Here is a 19,362-nt window from a genome sequence, read left to right on the forward strand (position 1 = left end):
TCTTGTTTCTCCAATTGTTCTAGTCAAAGCTCCTTAACGAGTTAAATCAGTAGTTTCTTCCTTTAGTGCTTGCACCTCTGAAATTCTTGTTCAACTGCCCAGTTTCCCCACTGAGCTGTTTCTCAGGCAAGCTGTGTCAATTTTCACTTGTTCTGTTTTTTTTTCCTCCCAAGCTGATCTCCTCAAGTCTTTAGAGGGAGATACAGAATGAAGAGCAGTATTGGAAGTCACGTGGAAGCATGAGTGTTAAGCACTGGTGCTTCCTCTGGTGTATCTAGACTGACTTTGTACTGGCATCTTTAAAACCATGCTGCATGGCAGGCCAGTGATTTGCTTGGACCTACTTGCATTACTACTTCCTTTGAATCATTTCTCATCTCCCTTCGTTGCATGGTATTCATTTGCTTTCGTAAAAGTAGGACTGATACTATTTTCTGCCCTGGTTCTGATCGCTTTGCCTAATTTGTATCCTGACTTCAGTTTTTCACCAAATTAGCAGTCTGTTAATTTCGTTACAGTGCTGTTTACTTCCTCTTCTAGCTCTCATGGAAGATAAAAACAGCTTTAAATCTTTGATGTTTATGCATCAGCCAACAGTCAGGTTGAAAATTGTTTTCTTATTTTACATGAATACTATATTTGCAGTTTTTAAGCCAAATGGTTTGGCAAAGAGGGAGTAGTATTTTCTTCATCTTTGCTTTCAAAGGTAATGCTGCTTTTTTTCCCCCCCCCAAAGATGATGATCTGCCTGTGAAGCCGAAGAAGGAATGGATTCACATGGACAATGTGGAGTTTGAGAAGCTGGAGTGGATGAAAGATTTGCCTTCACCCCGACAGAAGAAAACCAAAAAGGTTTAAAAGCAGAAACTGATTTTTCATGTTCTTGAGGTGTCTGGTTCATTCAGCAGTAACAGTTTTGAAGGTGTCATAAACTAGTCCTCTGGTTACTTAATCTCAGAGATTTTGTAAGAATGAGAGGTCCCTCAGTCTTTTCCACGGGGTGGGATGATACGTATCTCTTTAGTCTGCAGTACTCAAGAGAGCTACAAAGTGAGAGTCTAGCAACTGTCATCTGTGATGAAACAGGTCTGAAAACTAAGAAAAAAAGGAAAGAAAGTGTAGGAGTAAACTTTTTTTTGTTTTTTTTTTAAGAATTTGAGGTCTGATCTGGGGAGTTTGAGGTGTCACCTTCCAGGATTTGATTTAAGAAGTGGAATTTTGAATGGTGAACAGAGTACAAGGCACTAGAAATAATATTTCTTGGGGGGGGCCCCCCCTTAATATTAGGGAATGCAAGCTCGATTCAGCTTAAAGGGAGACTTGATTCCTGCAGACGCTGATTTGCCTACTCATCTAGGCCTGCATCACCATGGAGAAGAAGCAGAGGTAGGTGTAATGAAGCAGAAAGGAAGGAGCACACCCATTTCCATTTTCTGTGTTTAACTTGTCAGATTCCTTTTGTGTCAATGCTTTTTAGTGACAAAACCCTCAGGAAACTGTGGATGTATGGTTTCCTTTTGAAACAAGCTCCTGAAGAGAAGTTGGGTGTGCTTGCGTTAACTTGCTTTGTGTGTTTGTTTGTGAACTCCATTAAAGCTTTTTCTCTTTAATGCCATTAATGATCTGTGGTGTGGAGAAAAAAGTGCACATACTTGCTTTTCTTAAGAAGTAGTTTTCTTCCATATGTCATCGATCAGAATCTCTTCCGTGCTTGATGTGAAACAGCAAACAACATTGAGTTGCAATTTATCTCCTGTTATGCACTATTTTACAGCCAATCTTATTTTAAGGGATTTGTTTTTGCCTATAGTAGTTTTTGTTTTTGTTTTGTTCTTTTCCTTCCCTGTTTAGAGGGCTGGTTATTCTCTCCAAGAGCTCTTTCATTTATCTCGCAGCCAAGTTATTCAGCAGAGGACGCTGGCTCTACAGGTCTTGGGTCGTATTGTTCAAAAGGTAAGCCACTTTCCTTAGAACTCCTCCTCATAATTCAGATTTGCAGTGGATCAGGGTCCATGTTCTGTGGTGCTAGTTGTTTGCTTTCTTGTATTTAATGAAGGTGAGCAAAATCAGCTGCAGGGTATTCTTTTTACACTGAGAATCTTACTGTTAAAAAACCTACAGAGCTGGGAGAAAAACGGAGTTTCAGGTTTCTCTGCTGGGATTTGCTTTCAGGTGTTGCTCAGCAGCGGTGCTGTAATTTCAGTTCCTTGTTTCTTTGGACACAAGTTTTTTTGGGGTTACTTCAGTGATAAAAGCTATCCTTGGCAATGACCCTTTCATTCTTGTTGCCTGAGCCAGCTACATGATGTCCTTGTTCTGTAAGTGGTGAGAATGAACAAGCCTACTCTTACAGTGACAGGCATAAAGCAGAGTGAATATTTACTTCTGTGCACCTTCCCACCTAACTCTCTTGGGGGAAATACTAACCTTTCCTCCAACAGCAGTGGAGGCAGAGAAGAAACGGTGTGGTTTTGAGAAGAAAGGTGGGGCAGAACAGGATGAAGTCGTGAGATGGGTCCAGACTTCAGAAAGATGGGTTCAGACTTCTCTGGATTAAGGAATTGGAGTTATGCCTCTCTGTAGGGTAAAAGAAGAGAAAATAAAGAACAGTTTTTCTTAAAACCTCTTCTGTGGGAAACAGCTGACTTGCCTCCTTAATTATTATTATGGAATGGTTGTGGACTATTTGGAGAAGGTAGCCCAAGACTGACCTAAGCAGAAGAGGATTTCTTGTCCCCTAAACCAAATGGGAAGTATGCCACTGAGTTTCTGAAATATCATTGGAATATGAACTTATTCAATTAGGACTTTTCTTTTTCTTCTGTGTTGGCCCTTGAGTCACAGATTTGTAAGTGGGGAGAGGTGTTTGTAGCATGCCAAACAGGGTGGGCATTCTGGTGGATTCCTGTTCTGCTCTTGGGGGTGTGTGACCCTCCCTCCCCCTGTGCAGAGAGGAAGAGTAAGCACATAATGCAAAAACAGGAGCCATTCATCAGTAGGTAATGTTCCCTAGAAAGGCTGCCCTGGACTGGGGGAAGTTTTTATCAGTCAATGATGTGCTAATGTCAGGTTGCATAAGACTCCTAACTGTAGTGATAACAGCAGGTGTTCAGAATGTGGCTCAGGTGCCCAGTTTCATAGGACCTATGTAGATTTTACTGCCATGCTGGCTTTGTAGGTCTTTCAGGATCTCTGAGGTCCTAAGCATTTTGTCTGCCTTTTCATATCACTGCTTTGAACTGGATGATACAAAAATTTCCTGTCCCAGGAGGTAGTTCTGAAATTGCCTTGGAGAACAGCCAGCAGAGCAGCCTGTTGGGCTGACTGCACGTAGTTTAGCTGCTTTACAATTGAAATTGGAAGAGGCAAACATGCAAAATATCAAGAGCTTTAACACTGGCTCTGTATGGCGTACCTTTCAGGCTAGGGCTGGGGAGTTTGCATCATCCTTGAAGGGCAGTATTGTGCGTCTGCTGCTTGATGCTGGATTTCTCTTCTTGCTGCGCTTCTCCCTGGACGATGCAGTGGATAATGTCATGGCAGCATCTGTTGGTGCTCTCCGGGCTCTACTGGTGTCACTCGATGATGAGGTGAGAAAAAGTCATGAAGTGCCCTGCTTCTGTTTCATACTAAACTGTTTACAGGAATCAGAATGAAAATGGTAAGTAGGTTCAGCAAAATCTTGCTGGATGGGTTAGCCTAATTGTCAATAGAATGCTATTGCTGTGCTTTGTGACAGACAAGAGGGTGTGTTATCCTAGTCTGAGCGATTCAGTCATCTGTTGTGTATGAATTAGCTCTGCCTATGATTAAATTCAGTGCGGCTGTTGAGGGAGTTTCTCTTCCTTTTTGACACCTTTACAATCTAGATCATGTCACTACTAATAAAAGTGTACAATTTAGACTTTTTATTTTTATTTGTAATATGGCCTCTTAGGTTGTCGGCTTCTTCCTATATGTAGTTTTCCTGCTTCTGAACAGATTAGTGACTAAATACTCTCCCTGCTTTCCCTCATGCTCCACAGTAGTACTCCTCTCTTTCCCTCTCATTGTCCATTATTTGTTGTTGTCATGCTTTTCTTTTACTGATAAATACCTCGTTTTCCCTTCTTATGTGTTTTATTTTCTCCATGATGCTTTTTCACCTGTTAAAAGGTTGAAACTTCTTTTGGATGTTCAGAGATACTGGACAGTCCTGAACAGTGAGATTATAATGTCTTCCTGGTGGACAGAAGCAGATCGTTATGGACGAAGCAGGTTATGGCCTGTGTTTCAAGTTCCATTCGCGAGAGCTGCTCCTGTCATGCTAGAAAGAGACTGGTGTTAGAGAACAGTGGTTAGATCTCAAGAAGCCCACCATAATTTCTCCGTTCCATCAGAGCTGTCCCTAGTGGAAAGGCAAGGGAAATGAAGAATTGGGTAGCTTTCTCTGCATCTTGCTCTTTCTCTAAGCTATCAGCACAATGGTGTTCTGGTAGTTGAGTGCTGCCCACCCGTGTTAGATGATTAATGCTATAAACCATCTTCTTAATGTGACTTTTTTTTACTGACATTACTCTGGGTTTCATACGTCAGCAATGCTGTGATTCTAAGATCAAAACTTGTGGTTTGATGTCTTGTGTAAGTGGGAATTGCTAAATCTCTTCAAGCCAGAAGCAACACAGTAAGTGTTATGTCAGTGTATTTTCTTGTTTGGAGGGTCCTTCTTAGCGTCTCATGCTGCTGAGCTTCAAAAAGTCCTTGAGGAAGTGGCAGGGTTGGAAGTCTAGCCTGCTGCTCCAGGTTTTGTAAGACAAAACAAGATTTATCCCCACTATACATGCAGAAGATCAAAACATAAATATTGTACTACCTAAATGTTTTGTTCATTCATCAGTATCTATGGGAAGCATCTTCTTCTTCGTTTCCTTTGAAGACCAGACAGAGATACTCTGTTCTGTGCTTTTCTTTCTATTGCTTGAATGAAGATTATAGGCCAAAGTTGGTATTCCAGGTGGGCATGTAGCCTCCTCCTATAAAGCCAGGCCTCTTCTGATCATATCGCTAACTCATTTCCCAACTTTATTCGATATTACTTTTTTTAATCTCTGATAATAACTTGCACTTTAATTTGAAAATTTTCAAAAAGGACTCAAGGTTTAGTTGAAGCCTGCCATTTCTTTTCTGACTAATGTGGTAGTTATTTCTGATGACCACTTCAGGAAATGGAAATTTAAAGCAGTTATTAAGTAAAGCAATGCTTAATTTAAATTGTCTTTCATATTCTAAAACATTTTGGGGAAAATAGGTCTGTGGACACAATCTCCTCTCCACAGAATTGGAAGCTGCAGTATACTGCAGTATTGCCCTAGAACTTCAGGGTATTTGGTGCTGTCATTGGTTGTGAACAAAAACACTTTTTTTCTTTGCTGAAGCTGGGGGTCATTCAACAAAAATCCAGACAAGCATGAACAAATATGTTGGGTAGTGTTTATTTTAACATAACAAATTTTACATGGCCATTCTGTGTTATTTGTGACTTGAGTTCCACACAGGTCCAGAAATGGGAATAGAGCCAATAAATGCCAAATTCCAGTTTAATTTCTAGACCCCTGAGTGGTTATTTTATTTAATTTTTATCTTAAATGTTTTCCACTTAAGCTGCATTTCTGTTCCCTGTCTAGTGAATTTAATTTACGTCACAGTAATTGCTTTTCATGGTTTCCCAAGTGTCTGTAGGTCATAGGTTAAAATCACTTCCCTGAAAAAGCATTTCATCCCACTTGTATGTGCTTAGAGTACCCTTTACTGTGTTCTCTTTTCCTGGGGTTAGTTGGAACTCAGTAATGCATTCTTGATTTGATTTTTTTTTTTTTTGGTCTTCCATGATACATCTTTGTGTGAGAATTTTGTGTGCTTTTACTATCCTTACAGAAATATCTCGATTGGACTTTCTCATGGTACCAAGGGATGGCTGCATTCCCCTTTGTCCCCAACAATGAGGAGGAAGAAGAGGAAGAAGAGGAAGAATTAACTGGAACAGAGAAGTCTCAGAATAAAAAACTAAAGGATGAAAACAAGCCAGATCCAGATGTGGCCCGATATGATGTTGTAAAGGTCAGCACAGAGCTAGGTCTGAAATCTTTTTAGGAAAATAGTCTCTGTATGGTGGCCAGGCATGCTGTTAAATGTGTACCCTTCTGTGTATGCTACTAATGTTCCAAACAAAACTGTTTTTTTAAACAAACTTGCTGAAAGATTGCATGCAGACATGATTTTCAAGCTCATTTACTTGAGCTAAAAGTGAAATGGTTCTAGCCACTATTGAAGTGTCTATATGCGCTGTTGTGAAGTTAAGCAGGAGCATTACAGATGGGTAGTTCTGAATTAGTTAGATTTGTCCAATGACATCTCCTTGCATTTGACATAGGGTGGCTACTTATCATTTCCCCAGTATCGTTTTTCATGTTTGTCTCTCTCAGAAAAAAAAGTTATAATATTTAGAAGGAATTCTACATATATTTAAGCCTAATCCCAAATCCCTGATATGAGATTTTACAATAGTAATCTTTGTCATCTCAGACCCAGTCCTGGTGGCGCTGATGCAATTCTCTTGCCTGCAGCAGTTGTTAATGTCTGTGATCACATTACTTAATCCATGTGCTTTAGCCTGTATCCGAATGGCACTTGCCTATAAACTCACTGGGCAATTGGATTATTGTACTTGGGCATCTGGTCTCAGTTAGTGACTTCATGATTTCAGATCTGTTCTACTACGTTACGCTGTTTAAAAGGCTTAATAAAATAGTAGTAGATAACGATTAGGTTAGTTTGTCATTCTGGGAACAGTTACATGGTTCAGCATAAAATATATTAACTTCTCCCAAGTGGCCTGAACTCAGAAGAGATTTGGGATCAAATTCTGCATTGTTCCAGATGTTGTGAAATTCCATTTCACATCTGCTAATTGTTACAACCCAATTACTCCACATGTTGGAAAAATAATATTGAAACTAGCAGCTGAATTCATTCAAGCCTAGAACCACAACCTTGCCTGACTGCAACTCTTTTTTTTGAATATCAGTTCTATGAACCCAGGTGGTATACCTTTTCCTGGAACTAGGAATGTATAACAGTGTCACTTACATTGAAGATTTGTTTCCTAGCACAGTCACTGATCGTGGCCTTCTGCTCTGTGAACCATACAAAATCACATGATCTATCTGCATCTTTCTCTTCCTAGTGCAAAATAGGAATTGGTATCTGTTTTCTGCTTCTTTCAGCTTTCTCTGATCTAACAGAAACTATCAACACTAAAGACAGAATACTGCATTAGATGGAGGTGGTGGCTAGCCAAAATGAATGAAAGAGCATGAGAACCCTTTTAAGCCACATGATATTTTTGTACTCCTTTATAGGGGAGGTATTCCCTGTTACTTGCAGTTTCATACTCTGGAAAACTCAAGTATCCCAAAACACTGCTGGTGGTCTTATTCAGTACAAAAGTTCTCTCTCTGTTTCCCTAGTGGGGATTTCAATACTTTCTGCAAAAGATTTAATTGAGTCTGCTTTTCCTTTCCAGCAACTGTTCAGTGAGCTTCTCTGCTGTTCAGAGAGCAACCATTAGGAGTATAACAGATATCTTTTTTCTTTTAGGGACTTTTGAAGACACGGATCCAGCACCGGCTGAGGTACGTTCTTGAGGTGGTACGACCTGTTCCAACAGTAGTCCTGGATATCCTGCACATCCTTACCCACATAGCGAGGCATTCCTCTGAAGCATGCAGCCAGGTAAATTTCCCATTGTACAGGAGTTCAGGAATGGTAAGGAAAGGTTTAAAAAAGGGAAGAAAGAAGCACATAAAGTTATGGCAAGGAGTTAGACAAACTTGGGTGTTCTGTGTATCTTGCTGCTGGAATTGCATTTCTTTAGTTATTTGTGTTGCCTGCTATTTCTCTGCAGCTGCTTGACTGTCCTCGGTTGATTGACACCATTGTCAGGGAATTTATCCCTACTCAGTGGGATCCTCATGTGGCTGAACCAGGGTGTCTTCTCACCAGTCTCCATGGAGTTGCTTGCTCCACTGCTATGAAGTTCATCAGAGTATTGGCATCTGGAGGCAGAAATGCAACAGCTAGGCTGGTGAGTGATTCTTACAAGAGTTTTTCTGATGGCATCTGCCATTGCTCTCTGTGCCTTGCTTCCTAAGTGAAGACAGACAATTAATTGGAGGTGACTGAGCTGAAGGTCTTGATTCAGATCTGACGAATGCATGTGAAACTGGGAGAGATTGTGTCAGGATTCCTGTTGCAGTCCCACTCTGAGGTAAAGGGAAGCAGTAGGGCCACTAAGTTGATTAGGGAATTGAAGCATCTGATGTACAGGGAACGGTTGAGAGCGCTGTAATTGTTTAGGCTTGGCAAGAAAAAGCTCAGGATGTAGTATGTTTTGTCATTGTGTGTGATGTTTATGTGGGAGGGACCAAAGAAAACAGAGCAAAACTCTTACCCTTTTAGTGGATATACTGATGAGAAGCAATGGGCACAAGTTGAAATAAGGACATTCCAGATAAACATAAGATTTTTTTTTTCTACTGTGGAGGTGGTCAAACACTCGAATGAGTTGCCCAGAGAGCCTGTGGACTTCCCATCCTTGAAGAAATTCAAAACTCTAATGTACCCAGCTCTGAACAACCTGCTCAAGCTGACTCTGCTCTAAGCAGGGAGGACTGGACTAGGCAATTGCTGGAAGCTCTTTCTGACCAACAACTATTCTGTGGCTCTATGAACCTATGAACATAGACTTGCCTATGGTTAAAGCATAGCTCTTAACAGCACAGTCTCTGCTCCTTTGGATGTGTTTTGCCAGTTGCAGGCGAACCTTAGAAATCTCTTGGAAGACAGGGTGCGAGCTGGAATAAAGAAGCTGAAATAATCATTGTGAGGAAGGTGCATGTGTATGTTTGGAAGGAGTTGCTGACAGTAATAATGCTATCTTCTGGTATGTACCAGTAGAGGAGCTGTCTCAAGCTTTTTTCTGCTTTTTTTGTTCTGTGTAGTGCAGCTGTGCAAAACCAAACAGCACAGCTGAGTGATGCTGACCGATAGCAGATGCTTAGAGCACACGTTGGCACGTAGTGCTCTGTCCTCTCCCATGTCCCGGCATCTTAGGACTTCATAAGCCAGAGGTCTAATTTGTATCATTGTCTTTTACAGCCCTGGTTGAAGTTTTCCTGTCATGAATTTCTCTTAATAACTGAGGTTATTTATCAGTATTTCCAACCCCTCTTAGCTACTTCTGGACGGGTTTTCCCCTTCAGAGATAATTGTGTGCAGTCATATAGGTCATCACACGAGTGCTATAAATACACAACATCTACCCAGAGCGGCACACATTACAGTGAAGTGAGCACCTCTTAGGGTTGTTAGTTCAGTATTTTTAATAGCATCTAATAAATTACCATACAGGAAATTGCTAGCATCAGCAAGAGAGTACTAATTTGTGCTACAAAATACATAGAATAATATGCTGAAAACAGATAGTGGGATATTTAAAGGCTGCAGATGGTGGTAGGAACATAATAGAAAATCTCTAAATTTTGGTCTTCCATGCTTACTGTACTCCAGATGTTTCGAAGTTAGCAAAAATTGTTCACAAGGTTCCTACCACTCAGGCTTTGGTTCTGTTGTACTCCTATACAGCTCAGTGCAGGCACTTGAACATAGGAATTGAAGATAATCAAAACCCAAATCAAAATTGTCAATGTAGGAATTTATTTTACCGAATGACAAAATTCTTCCATCTTCCTCCTCTGAAAGTAAATATAACTTTGCCCTCTGTTCTGTAGGAGGGGTGTCAAAATTCATAGTTTGATTCATCAGCTCCTTTGCTTTCCTACTGGTGTGCAGTGATTTCCCTGCAAGATGGCTCTAAAGCATTTGAATTTTAAATTATCTATAATATGTCATTGTGTTGTGAAAAAGACATTGTCAACTCATTTGTTTCGACAGAGCACACACAAGCTTTTGTATGTGTGGGAGAGGGAAAGAGAAGCTCTTTTTTATGGTTAAGCAAAAATATCCAGTTGTTAGGGAGGATAAAAATTATTTCTAGAGAACTTCAAATGAGTCATGTCATGTTTAATTCAGTACTAAAATAACCTCAGAACATTTTCAAGGCACCAAAATTTTATAATTGTATAAAAGTAATAGGCAGGAGGTACCCTTTTCATGAAATAAACACAGAATCATAGAAAGATTCAGGTTGTATGACCTCTGAAAGCCATTAAGTGTGACCTCCTAAGAAAAATGTAAGCATCTATTCAGTATTTTTGTATACAGTGTCTTCATAAGATAAATCTCTGTGTAATCTTGACTAATAGAGTTCTGCTTATGACTAGTTAAAGGATAATTATATATTTTAAAAGTCAATTGAATGCTGCAGAGAGCATCTAAAACAAGAGTGTGTGTGGGCTAGACAAACCTCCGCCAGGAGTGATTTAAGTCTACTTGATCTGTGTAAGGAACGGATTAGGTAATACCTAGACATCCCTCCCAGGAATACTTCCATCTTAATAGCCATTAACCATTTGTTGACCCTTTGTAATATGCTCCCTAAGATTACAGATGCTAAAGACAGATTTGAACAGTGTGAGGGGAGCTTAGACTAGTCCGATGCACCAACAAAGCTACAGGTTTCACTGCAGCTTCATGAGCGTCATGATGCATGTGAGTGAAGCCTCTTATTCCTGTACCACTTTTGTTCTTTTTCCTGTTTTTCTATTTGTTTTCAGCTTAATAAGTTTGAAATGAAGAGCCGATTAATTCGATTTATAGCTGAAGACCCACAGGATCTGCTTCTGCCAAAGGAAGAAGCCATCAAGCTAAGCACTGAAGCCTTCCGGCTGTGGGCTGTGGCTGCTGGCTACAGTCAGGCCTGTGATCTCTACAGGTACAGTCCAAAGCTGGAGAAATGGGAACAGTGGGGTGGAGGGCACAATAGGAAATGGGCATCCTGTTCTAGAGAGAGTGAATTTGGGATCTCTAGGATCACTTGCTACTTCCTTCAGGGAGTCTTACTTCCCTTTCTTTGGTCTCCTGCAGTAAAACGCAGTTTCTAAAGGTATTCATGGTAAATTCTTGTCTTTTTCTTTCTCTTCCTTATCTCCCACATTTAATCACTGGTACTCTCTTACTTCTTCTCTGTACTATGGCATGGCAACTGAACTTTTTAGGGCTTCATCTTTTTTTGCCCTGGAAGGCATGAATAATCTGTGTTTGCATAACATCAAGACACAGTGAGTGCAACACACCCAGGGTTGAATCTGATGAGCTAAGGGCAATGTGAGCAGCAGTCACCAGCATGCATACTAAGTGAAGCAGACTAATGCCAACAAACTGCACTCTGCATTGACTCTCAGTTCGGTATAAAAGTTCATGTATTTGACCTTCAAGGTCTGCACTGAGATAAGTCTGACCTACCTCAAGCATTGAATCTTCTTCATGTAATTACAGTGACTTGAAACCACAGATAAGCCTGTGGAGTCACCCTGAAGAGAAGTAAAGAGGAGGCCAGGAGTAAGTGTCAGAAGAGAGGTTCTGTCTTTGCAACAGTATTTTGAGTTCTCCAGCCCCATCATCTGTCTTGGTTAATAGAGAAAAAAACTGCATATAATTTTAAACACAGTAAATCAAGCTGAGGAAAGAGAAGCAGCAGAGGATTCCTTAAATTTGCATGATTATAACCAAAGACACTTTGAGCATTTGAGAACTAGAGAAACAAGAATAAAATAAATGACATTTTTCAAGAGTTGCTCACAATGCTTGGAGGCAGGGTAGGTTCCATTCAGTCGAGTTGGGAATGACAGAAGTCTTTCTCTGCCATCTTTTTCCCATGTCTGTTTATTTTTATTATGTTGGTGGTGGTTGTTCTCATCATCTCATCTTAGCAATCCTTATAAATGTGTGATGGGAGGGTGCGTAGAAGATAGAGCCAGGATCTTCGTATGGCATGCAGAGAAAGTTCAAGAAGCAATGGGCACAAATTGAAATACAAGAAATTCTACTTCACAGTAGAAGAAGGATTTTTTTATACTTTTAAGGTGGTCAGCACTGGAACAGCTTGCTCAAAAAGATTGTAGATTCTGCATTCTTGAAGATACTCAAAACCCAGCTACCCAAGTTCCTAGGCAAACTTGCTTGAGCCGGGAGCTGGACTGCAGATAATTTGTAGAGATCCCTCCCAGCATCATTTATTCTATGATTCTTACTGTAGGGATCTCTACCCTGTGCTGGTGAGGATACTTCAGTCCCTGCCTGAGTTGCTCAGCTCTTGCCATGAGAAGAACCCAATGCGTGAGTTGTCTGTCCAGCGAGCTACAGCAGTGATTACTCTGCTGATGCAGGTGACACAAACAGCAGGCTGCACGGTGGAGCTGCAGGCCAAGCTGAGCAGGTAGGCCCTCTGTCACCAGTGCCGTTTGCCTGAGCAGTTGGTGTCCCGTATTCCTTCTCTTTGGTTAGGAGACCTGGCTGTTTCCTTCTCTGTTTCTTTGTTTTGGGGTGGTGTACTGTCCCACGTGTGAATCCCTGCATGCTGGAGTGTGTTTCCTTTGCCATGAGGTCAGAAGGGGGTATCTAGATCGGTAGATAGCTGGATGCCTGCTAGCCCGATGAGAGGGAGGAGTAAAAATGTGCATTTAGCAATGGGTACAAGGGCAGTGTTAGCAAAATGCACGGATGAATTGAGCTAGGAAACTCCTCTGACTTAGCCTTTGAGAAAAAGAAAAACCTCTCTGAGGTTTGGAGGAAAGAACCTCTCTGCAGAGACCAAGGTGGGTCAGGATTGAGAGAAGTTGGCAGTGGATTTGGTTTTGGTAGATGTCAAAGCAGTAGAAGTTGCTGAAGTACACAAGTACATTTTCTAGTCCAAAGCAAGAAACTCTGGACTATTTTAACCAAAGCTGGATACTGGGGTAACATGTCCAGTAAATCTAGAGCATAACTTAAGGATAAAATAATACAGATGAAGAAACTTGCTATAATGAGTAGATTCTGCATTTGACCTTTCTGCCTAAAGCGGTTTGGATTGGTTTGGTCTGTGGGAATGTGCAAATTTGTTTTTCCTCTAGTGGTTGTCATTAAGCTTCTGTCTTCTGGGCTACATGGAACTGGAAATCTTGCTATTATGTTTTGATCAAATAGTTTATGACTTATGATCAAATGATGTTTTGGAGAGAATTGGTTTTTGAGAGATTTTCACTATCCTATCATTATTCTGTTGTGTTTCAGCAATAGCTCAGAAGCTAGTGAACAGATTCCACCTCCTCCAGTAGCATGGAATCAAGTGTCGGGCTTACAGCCTTTCATTGAGACTGGTCTGAAAAAAATCCTACAGGAGATATCCCAGACAGAAACTTGGCAAACTCTCCAGCCTCTAACCACAACTTATATGATCTACCTGGGAGTTTATTACAGGGCTTGCAGCCAACAGGTAAGGCCTGAAATATATAGGGTGTCTTTCCGTCTCACTAGCATCAGTTTTTATATTACCACTAAAAACCTAAAAAAAGAAAGAAAGGCATTGAAGAACATTAAACGAGGACTAGCATTGTTTACCACACCTCATATCTAGAGTGGGTGGCATTTGGGTTCAAATGAATTTGCTGATCCTTCAGATTAACAATGCAAAATATCACCGTCTTCATTTCTTCCTTTGGGCTTGGAGTCTCAATCAAGGTATGTGGTAATACTCTGACTGTTTTGATTTACGGCGGAAAACCATATCATGCAGCAAATATGACCTAATTTAGTTTGGCAGTCCTTTCTCTTTGTGGGCTAAATTAAACTGAATGTCTTTGCATTTGTTGTGGTCTGAGAGCTTACATGCGGACAGTTACTGCAATAACCTGGTTGGAAGATTGAGCGCTGAGGATCATACCATATGAACTTTGGATAAGAGGCAATAAAGATAAATTTATTTGCTGCCCCACTGACATTCAAAGTCAAATTTTGTAACGCAGTCACGGTATGTGACCATCTTCTAAGCTGAGTTTTCTGAAGGTTATACATCAAAGGTTATACATCAGTGTGTTATTTTATACTTAAAGCTATCTTAGAAATTCATGTTATGAAGATAAGTGCAAGTTTCCTCTTTACTGCCCAACTGATGTGCACAGGTTCTAACCTGGGACAGCTGTCTTCAAGGTGTGGGGATAATTTAATGCCCATAGTTATCCAGACATCTGCAACTCCTCTGAAATTTGCCCCAAATAATTGAGTTTGCTTGCCATGGCTGGGGTGGAAACTGCCAGTATCTTTCAAAGCTATCTTCAGTGCCCCAAAGGTCATTCGTGCCATTCACCTGCTGTCATTAGGTCCTGAGTGTTAGAGAACCAGGGTGACTACTTAAAGAGATGAATATTCCTTTTTAACCCTTATAGATACGCTAGAAGAGCGGCTGCCTAAATAATTTCTTAGGTCCTTGAAGTATACCATAAGATTTTTTATTTCCATTAAAAAAATGTAATCATCTACCTGTGTTTAGCTGGTCTGATTTTAAAAATCAAACATGCTACTAAAATTTATTTTTATTTTTAATGGGCTAGGGAAAAAAAATCAACCAGTATGGTAACTAGACTAGTGAATATTGGGACCTTAAATATTTTTGTTAGACTCTTAAGAACTGAGGTTAACGTCTTCTTTAGACTTTGCTGACTGATTTCTGGAGGGTTTTCACCTAGGGAAAATCAGATTTTGTTATGGAAATAAGTATTTCTGTATCCTAAAGCAGCATACTAATGAAGGGAAAGTTTGCTTACTTTCTTACTTCCGACCCTTGCTTACTAGGGTCGGAAGAATTCGGATGGTTCTCTAAAAGCCACAGATCCTCCCCTGTGCAGTGTTCTTCCACAGCCATGTCTTGATGGGTAGGTCAAACGCACTTTATACAGTTGATTTTTTTTTCAAGACCCTCATGATGCCACTCTGCTTTCTCGAGGTAGTTCTGATCACCTTTGTGTTTCCTTCAAATTAAATGGGAAGATCAGCACATAGATACTATGGGGAGGGTGGGGTTTTTCATTTAGGGAATCTTGCTCCGTTACTTCCAGCCAAAAAAGAATTCTCTGTGCTGCATTTAATACTTGAGTACTGAGAACACCTTGAGGTGCCAGCTCTTGGCTTCCACACCTTCAGCGGTGAGGCCAGCTCTAACCTATAGCAGTACCAGTATGTAGATTATATGGTGTCTCAAAGCCTAACAAAAGAGAGAGGAATAAAATCACCGTCTTTTTCTGCTTTCCCCTGTTTCCCCTTGTTTATGCAGCCATCGGTCAATCCAATTGACTGCTTAGAGGAACTGGAACGTTTGACATCTGAGGTGCTACAGCCCCTTCTCAGCCAGCCAGCCATATGCAGCATGTGGGATTTACTCAGGTAAAATCATTCCATTGCTAAGAAACAGTTGCCTGAAGCTAAGGGAGTCTCACTGCTGTACTATGTGAGGGAGCCCTTTGTACTGTGTAGTCAGGAATGGACAAAGCTCAGTGGTTCAGGGACAGAGAATCCACTCACAACAAAGAAATTCTCTAATGTTGGCCTAGAATATATGAAAGAGCACAGTTCTGCTTCAAATATTTCCCCCCTCCCATTTATTTACCCTGTACCTAAATGCCCCATGCGCGTGACACTGACAGTTGGGTGAATTAGAGAGCAGTAGGGCGGTGTCTACACCCTGCTCTGTCCTCCCTCTGCTCGTAGCAAAAGGCAGGATGGCTACAGAGGTTCTCTAGTTCTTCCTCGCCTTCTGGCACTGCTGCAGTGCCTGCATCTCTGCCCTTCATGTAGCTGTGTTTTATATCAATTCCAAATCGATTTTAGTCACTCTTGGCTTTGATTCTTCTTTGGTTTCCTTGATTTTAAGAACAACAACAAAATCAGTTTGAGTCCCTCTTACGTTAGTGAGGGAGTGCATATACTGTTCACGTGCTCTGTATGACGCTTCTTCTATAATATAATTTAAGCTCCTACAGAGCTCCACAAGGGCCTTGAAAGCCCCTGCATGAAAGTGAAAGGCCAGATGACAAACGGTCCTTTCAGACATTTGGGTATCATGAGTTTTGTCTTGGGCTCTGGGAACTGTTGAGCACTGCAGATATTCTGTCTTTCTGCTGTAGAGGGAGCCTCGCTACCAGCCTGTGAATCAATCCTTTGAGGAGGGAGAACTTGAAAGGTTCCACTTGTAGCCAGGGAAACATCTAGTTGCTTCTAACAGCGTCTGATGTGAGGGGCGCTTGAAATTTTTGGTTTTAAGTGGCATTTGAATGGTCACCAAACTGTCTGGCCCATGTTCTTTCATGATCGAAAAATGAGATTGGAAGCTTCCAGCACCAAAGATTCCAACACAAGGGGCAGTGTTTTTGCAATGTCACTTTTAGATATAAGCTGGCTTTTTGGCTTTGCCTGCCAGTTTATTTTTGAAATGTCCCAAATGTGTGGGCAGCATTATTAGCCTGGCTTATGTGTGCTTGTGGGGAAGTGTGTGTGTGTGTGTGTGTAATATATATATATATATATTTAAATCAAGGGTCCAATACTTTCACATGTTTGACATCAGAGATGTATCAGTGCATCAATATTTCTGTACATCATGTACTATTCAACTGAAGATAAAAATTCATGACAGGTGCTTTTGATCTGATCTCTCTCTCATTCTTTGTTCACACAGGCCATGTTCTGCATTGTGCAATCCTCTGTCCTGTTCCCCGGGACCTGAATCTGTGTTGAGCATCGTATCTTTGAGCTGTACTGGAGGCAAACCTCCTTTCAACCTAGTTGGTTCCAAGTCCCCTTTCCCCTTCCTCACTGCCCTTCTGTTTCTCATCAATAGCATCACTCAAGTTCACAAAGGGCTGATCAGCAAGGTGAGAACAGACTTTTTCACTGTAAATTCTATGTGAATGGAAGTATACTTGGGAGGGAGGTTAGTGTTTGTGTATTCCCAGGCTTAAGAATGATGTTACTAAGATGATTAAAATAGAATTGTTGTATATTTTTAATTTAAAAATATCAAAGAACTATAGAGAGAAATACCCCCATTTTCAGAATGGGTGAAACAAGGATCTGAAAAAGATCCTGTCTTTGAACTCAAATATCCAATTGACACTGGGAAGCTGGGATTATAAAGTGGGTGTCAAATGACAAGGAGGCTTAAAGGATGGATTTATAAAGAATATTTAGAAGGGTTAAGCAACTGTTGTTTGGCTAAACAAAATAATTGAGTGTCAGAGGAGGGAAAAGAGATGGCTGAAAGTAACAAAGGAAAATAGGATAAAAATAAATGAGAGAATGAAAGCTGCAGTGGTTGGAAAGGTTTCTTCCCACTTCTTGTTGCCCTGAGTTGTTAGAATAAGAGTGAGTCATGGAAGAGTGCTAACTCTGAAGAGGAAATGGCAACGTCCTACGGAGATGGAGTGCCTAGCATAAGCTTTCTCAAAGCTTTCCTCTGTGATCTTATGTTTAATTAGCTGATCAGTTACTAATAGCGGTATATTGCTAGATGAGAGAAAAACCTTTTAAGTCTCTGACCAGGTTTCTGTCTTACAAAGCAAAGTGGAAAATGCAGGCAGTGACTATTGGTTACCTGAGGTCAGGGGTGGTCGTGATGGATGCAGGTGAGCCCCAAGGCAGAAAGGTAGTTATCAGGCCATTTCTAAATGTCACTTTTGGAGTAACCAACAGAAATCCTTATGGGAGAAAGCAGGGGGTGGTAGACTTTGGAGAGGACTGTTTTTCTTTTCTCCATGCATGGACTGTGTTAGTAGTATTTGTCTCTGCTTCTGATTCCGTTATAGTACAGCTCTGTGCTGAGCTTTGGAGGCCTGAAGGATTATCTGCACCAAAGCTGGCAGACTGGACCTCCCTCTGTAACTCCCTCATCTGCATGGATGCTGCGCCATGAATATCATCTGCAGTACTTCGTGTTAGCGTTGGCTAAGAGAATGGTATCCTTGCTGGTCCTTTCATTTCTTTAACCCCAGGAATTGACTTCACCTCGGTTTCTGTAACTCATTGTGTCAGACTGGCAACTGGCCTTTGCATCAGGGTTCTTCCATGTAGCTGGCTTAGGTCTGGTGACTATTCTGCTATCTTGACTGTTGTGCCCATTAGCAAAGAGTATCTTCACTTTACAGTTGCTGATGTGGGGATTTAGATCCAAAATACTTTGGATGGCAAAATTATATTCTTCTGTCTTTGGGCTAGAGTGAGAACAACTTTTTAACAGCACACTTGAAAACTGTGTCTGCCTTTCTAGGGCAGTAAGGGGAAGCAGAAAAATGTCCATATGAATGCTGACACTGCTCACTGTGCCTCAGTTTCTAATTTTCCGGTGAGATGTCTGCCTCAGCTGCCTCCATCCTTGATTGCCCTGTTGACAAACGCTACAATGTTTTTACCTGGTGTTTTGTTTCCATACAGGTGGGCACTTGGCCAGATTACAGGCAGCATGCCTCACTCCATCACTGTGTTGCCCTGGCATTGCTAAGCCGTCTGTTACCAGGGAGCGAGCATCTGGCTTATGAGGTCCTGCTGGATCTTGCCTTTAATCCAGAGTTTCTTCCGTAAGCTTTGCATTTTTTTCTTCTTTCTGTAATCTGGTATGTGGGAAGTCTTGGGAAAGATAAAAAAGCAGAGGTTGGCACTGGAATTTGGTTGTAATTTTTGCCCTTAACAGGGCTTGTATTCAAATTGTAGATACTCATTGACATATTCTCAAGTTATGGAGCCTTCCAGTCAGACGAACAGCATGGTTGCAGATTTCTTTCCAATGTAGTCATGTTGAGAAATATGACCACTTTCTTTTGATCTCCTCTGTGGCCAGACTCCTGTGATTCCTGGTAGAACTGATTTTCACTAAGGTCCAGCATCTACTGTGCTGAGAGTAGTGAGCGTACGAAACACATTGCAACCTGACCTACTCTGAAAAGCTCACTAAGTCTTTCTCTGACCCTTACTATACAATTTCTTACATAAACTTTTGCTGATTTGACAATGATGTACTTGTACTGGAAGAAATCCTGAGCATCATCTAGCCAAGATGGCAGCAGCTTTAGTTCATCCTAATCACTTTGAAACTTGCCATGGTGCTTCCGTATAGGAGGTTGGACCGATATGCTGCAAAGAGATACTGTACTTCTCCAGGAAAATTGCCTTTCAAAAGGAAAGCTTTTTTAAATTTTATTTTCTTGCAAATATCTGCTATAGAGCCACTATCTTGCAAGAGTTTGGCAAGTAATCAGAGATGATGGTCAGTCTCTGATCTGAAATCATGGCAAATAGGTTTGACAGCACCCCTCCCTCCATTTCAATTTACCAGTCTGTATA

At 41.0% G+C, this 19,362-nt stretch overlaps 1 protein-coding gene across 3 annotated transcripts in view; it reads left to right on the forward strand.

Moving 5' to 3' along the window:
* RPAP1 (RNA polymerase II associated protein 1) overlaps positions 1-19,362 on the forward strand; it is a 41,318-nt gene that overhangs the window by 15,553 nt on the left and 6,403 nt on the right. For all 3 annotated transcript variants that reach the window (XM_035328286.1, XM_035328287.1, XM_035328288.1), the window contains exons 8-21: positions 737-852; positions 1,288-1,386; positions 1,852-1,953; positions 3,423-3,590; positions 5,914-6,096; positions 7,636-7,770; positions 7,943-8,122; positions 10,773-10,930; positions 12,254-12,433; positions 13,270-13,471; positions 15,305-15,414; positions 16,706-16,901; positions 17,832-17,981; positions 18,457-18,599. In XM_035328286.1, coding sequence (XP_035184177.1) covers positions 737-852; positions 1,288-1,386; positions 1,852-1,953; positions 3,423-3,590; positions 5,914-6,096; positions 7,636-7,770; positions 7,943-8,122; positions 10,773-10,930; positions 12,254-12,433; positions 13,270-13,471; positions 15,305-15,414; positions 16,706-16,901; positions 17,832-17,981; positions 18,457-18,599 — 2,122 coding nt within the window. The remainder of the gene's footprint in view (positions 1-736; positions 853-1,287; positions 1,387-1,851; positions 1,954-3,422; positions 3,591-5,913; positions 6,097-7,635; positions 7,771-7,942; positions 8,123-10,772; positions 10,931-12,253; positions 12,434-13,269; positions 13,472-15,304; positions 15,415-16,705; positions 16,902-17,831; positions 17,982-18,456; positions 18,600-19,362) is intronic.

The sequence above is a fragment of the Oxyura jamaicensis genome, chromosome 5 (genome assembly GCF_011077185.1).
Source record: "Oxyura jamaicensis isolate SHBP4307 breed ruddy duck chromosome 5, BPBGC_Ojam_1.0, whole genome shotgun sequence".
Taxonomy (NCBI): Eukaryota; Metazoa; Chordata; class Aves; order Anseriformes; family Anatidae; genus Oxyura; species Oxyura jamaicensis.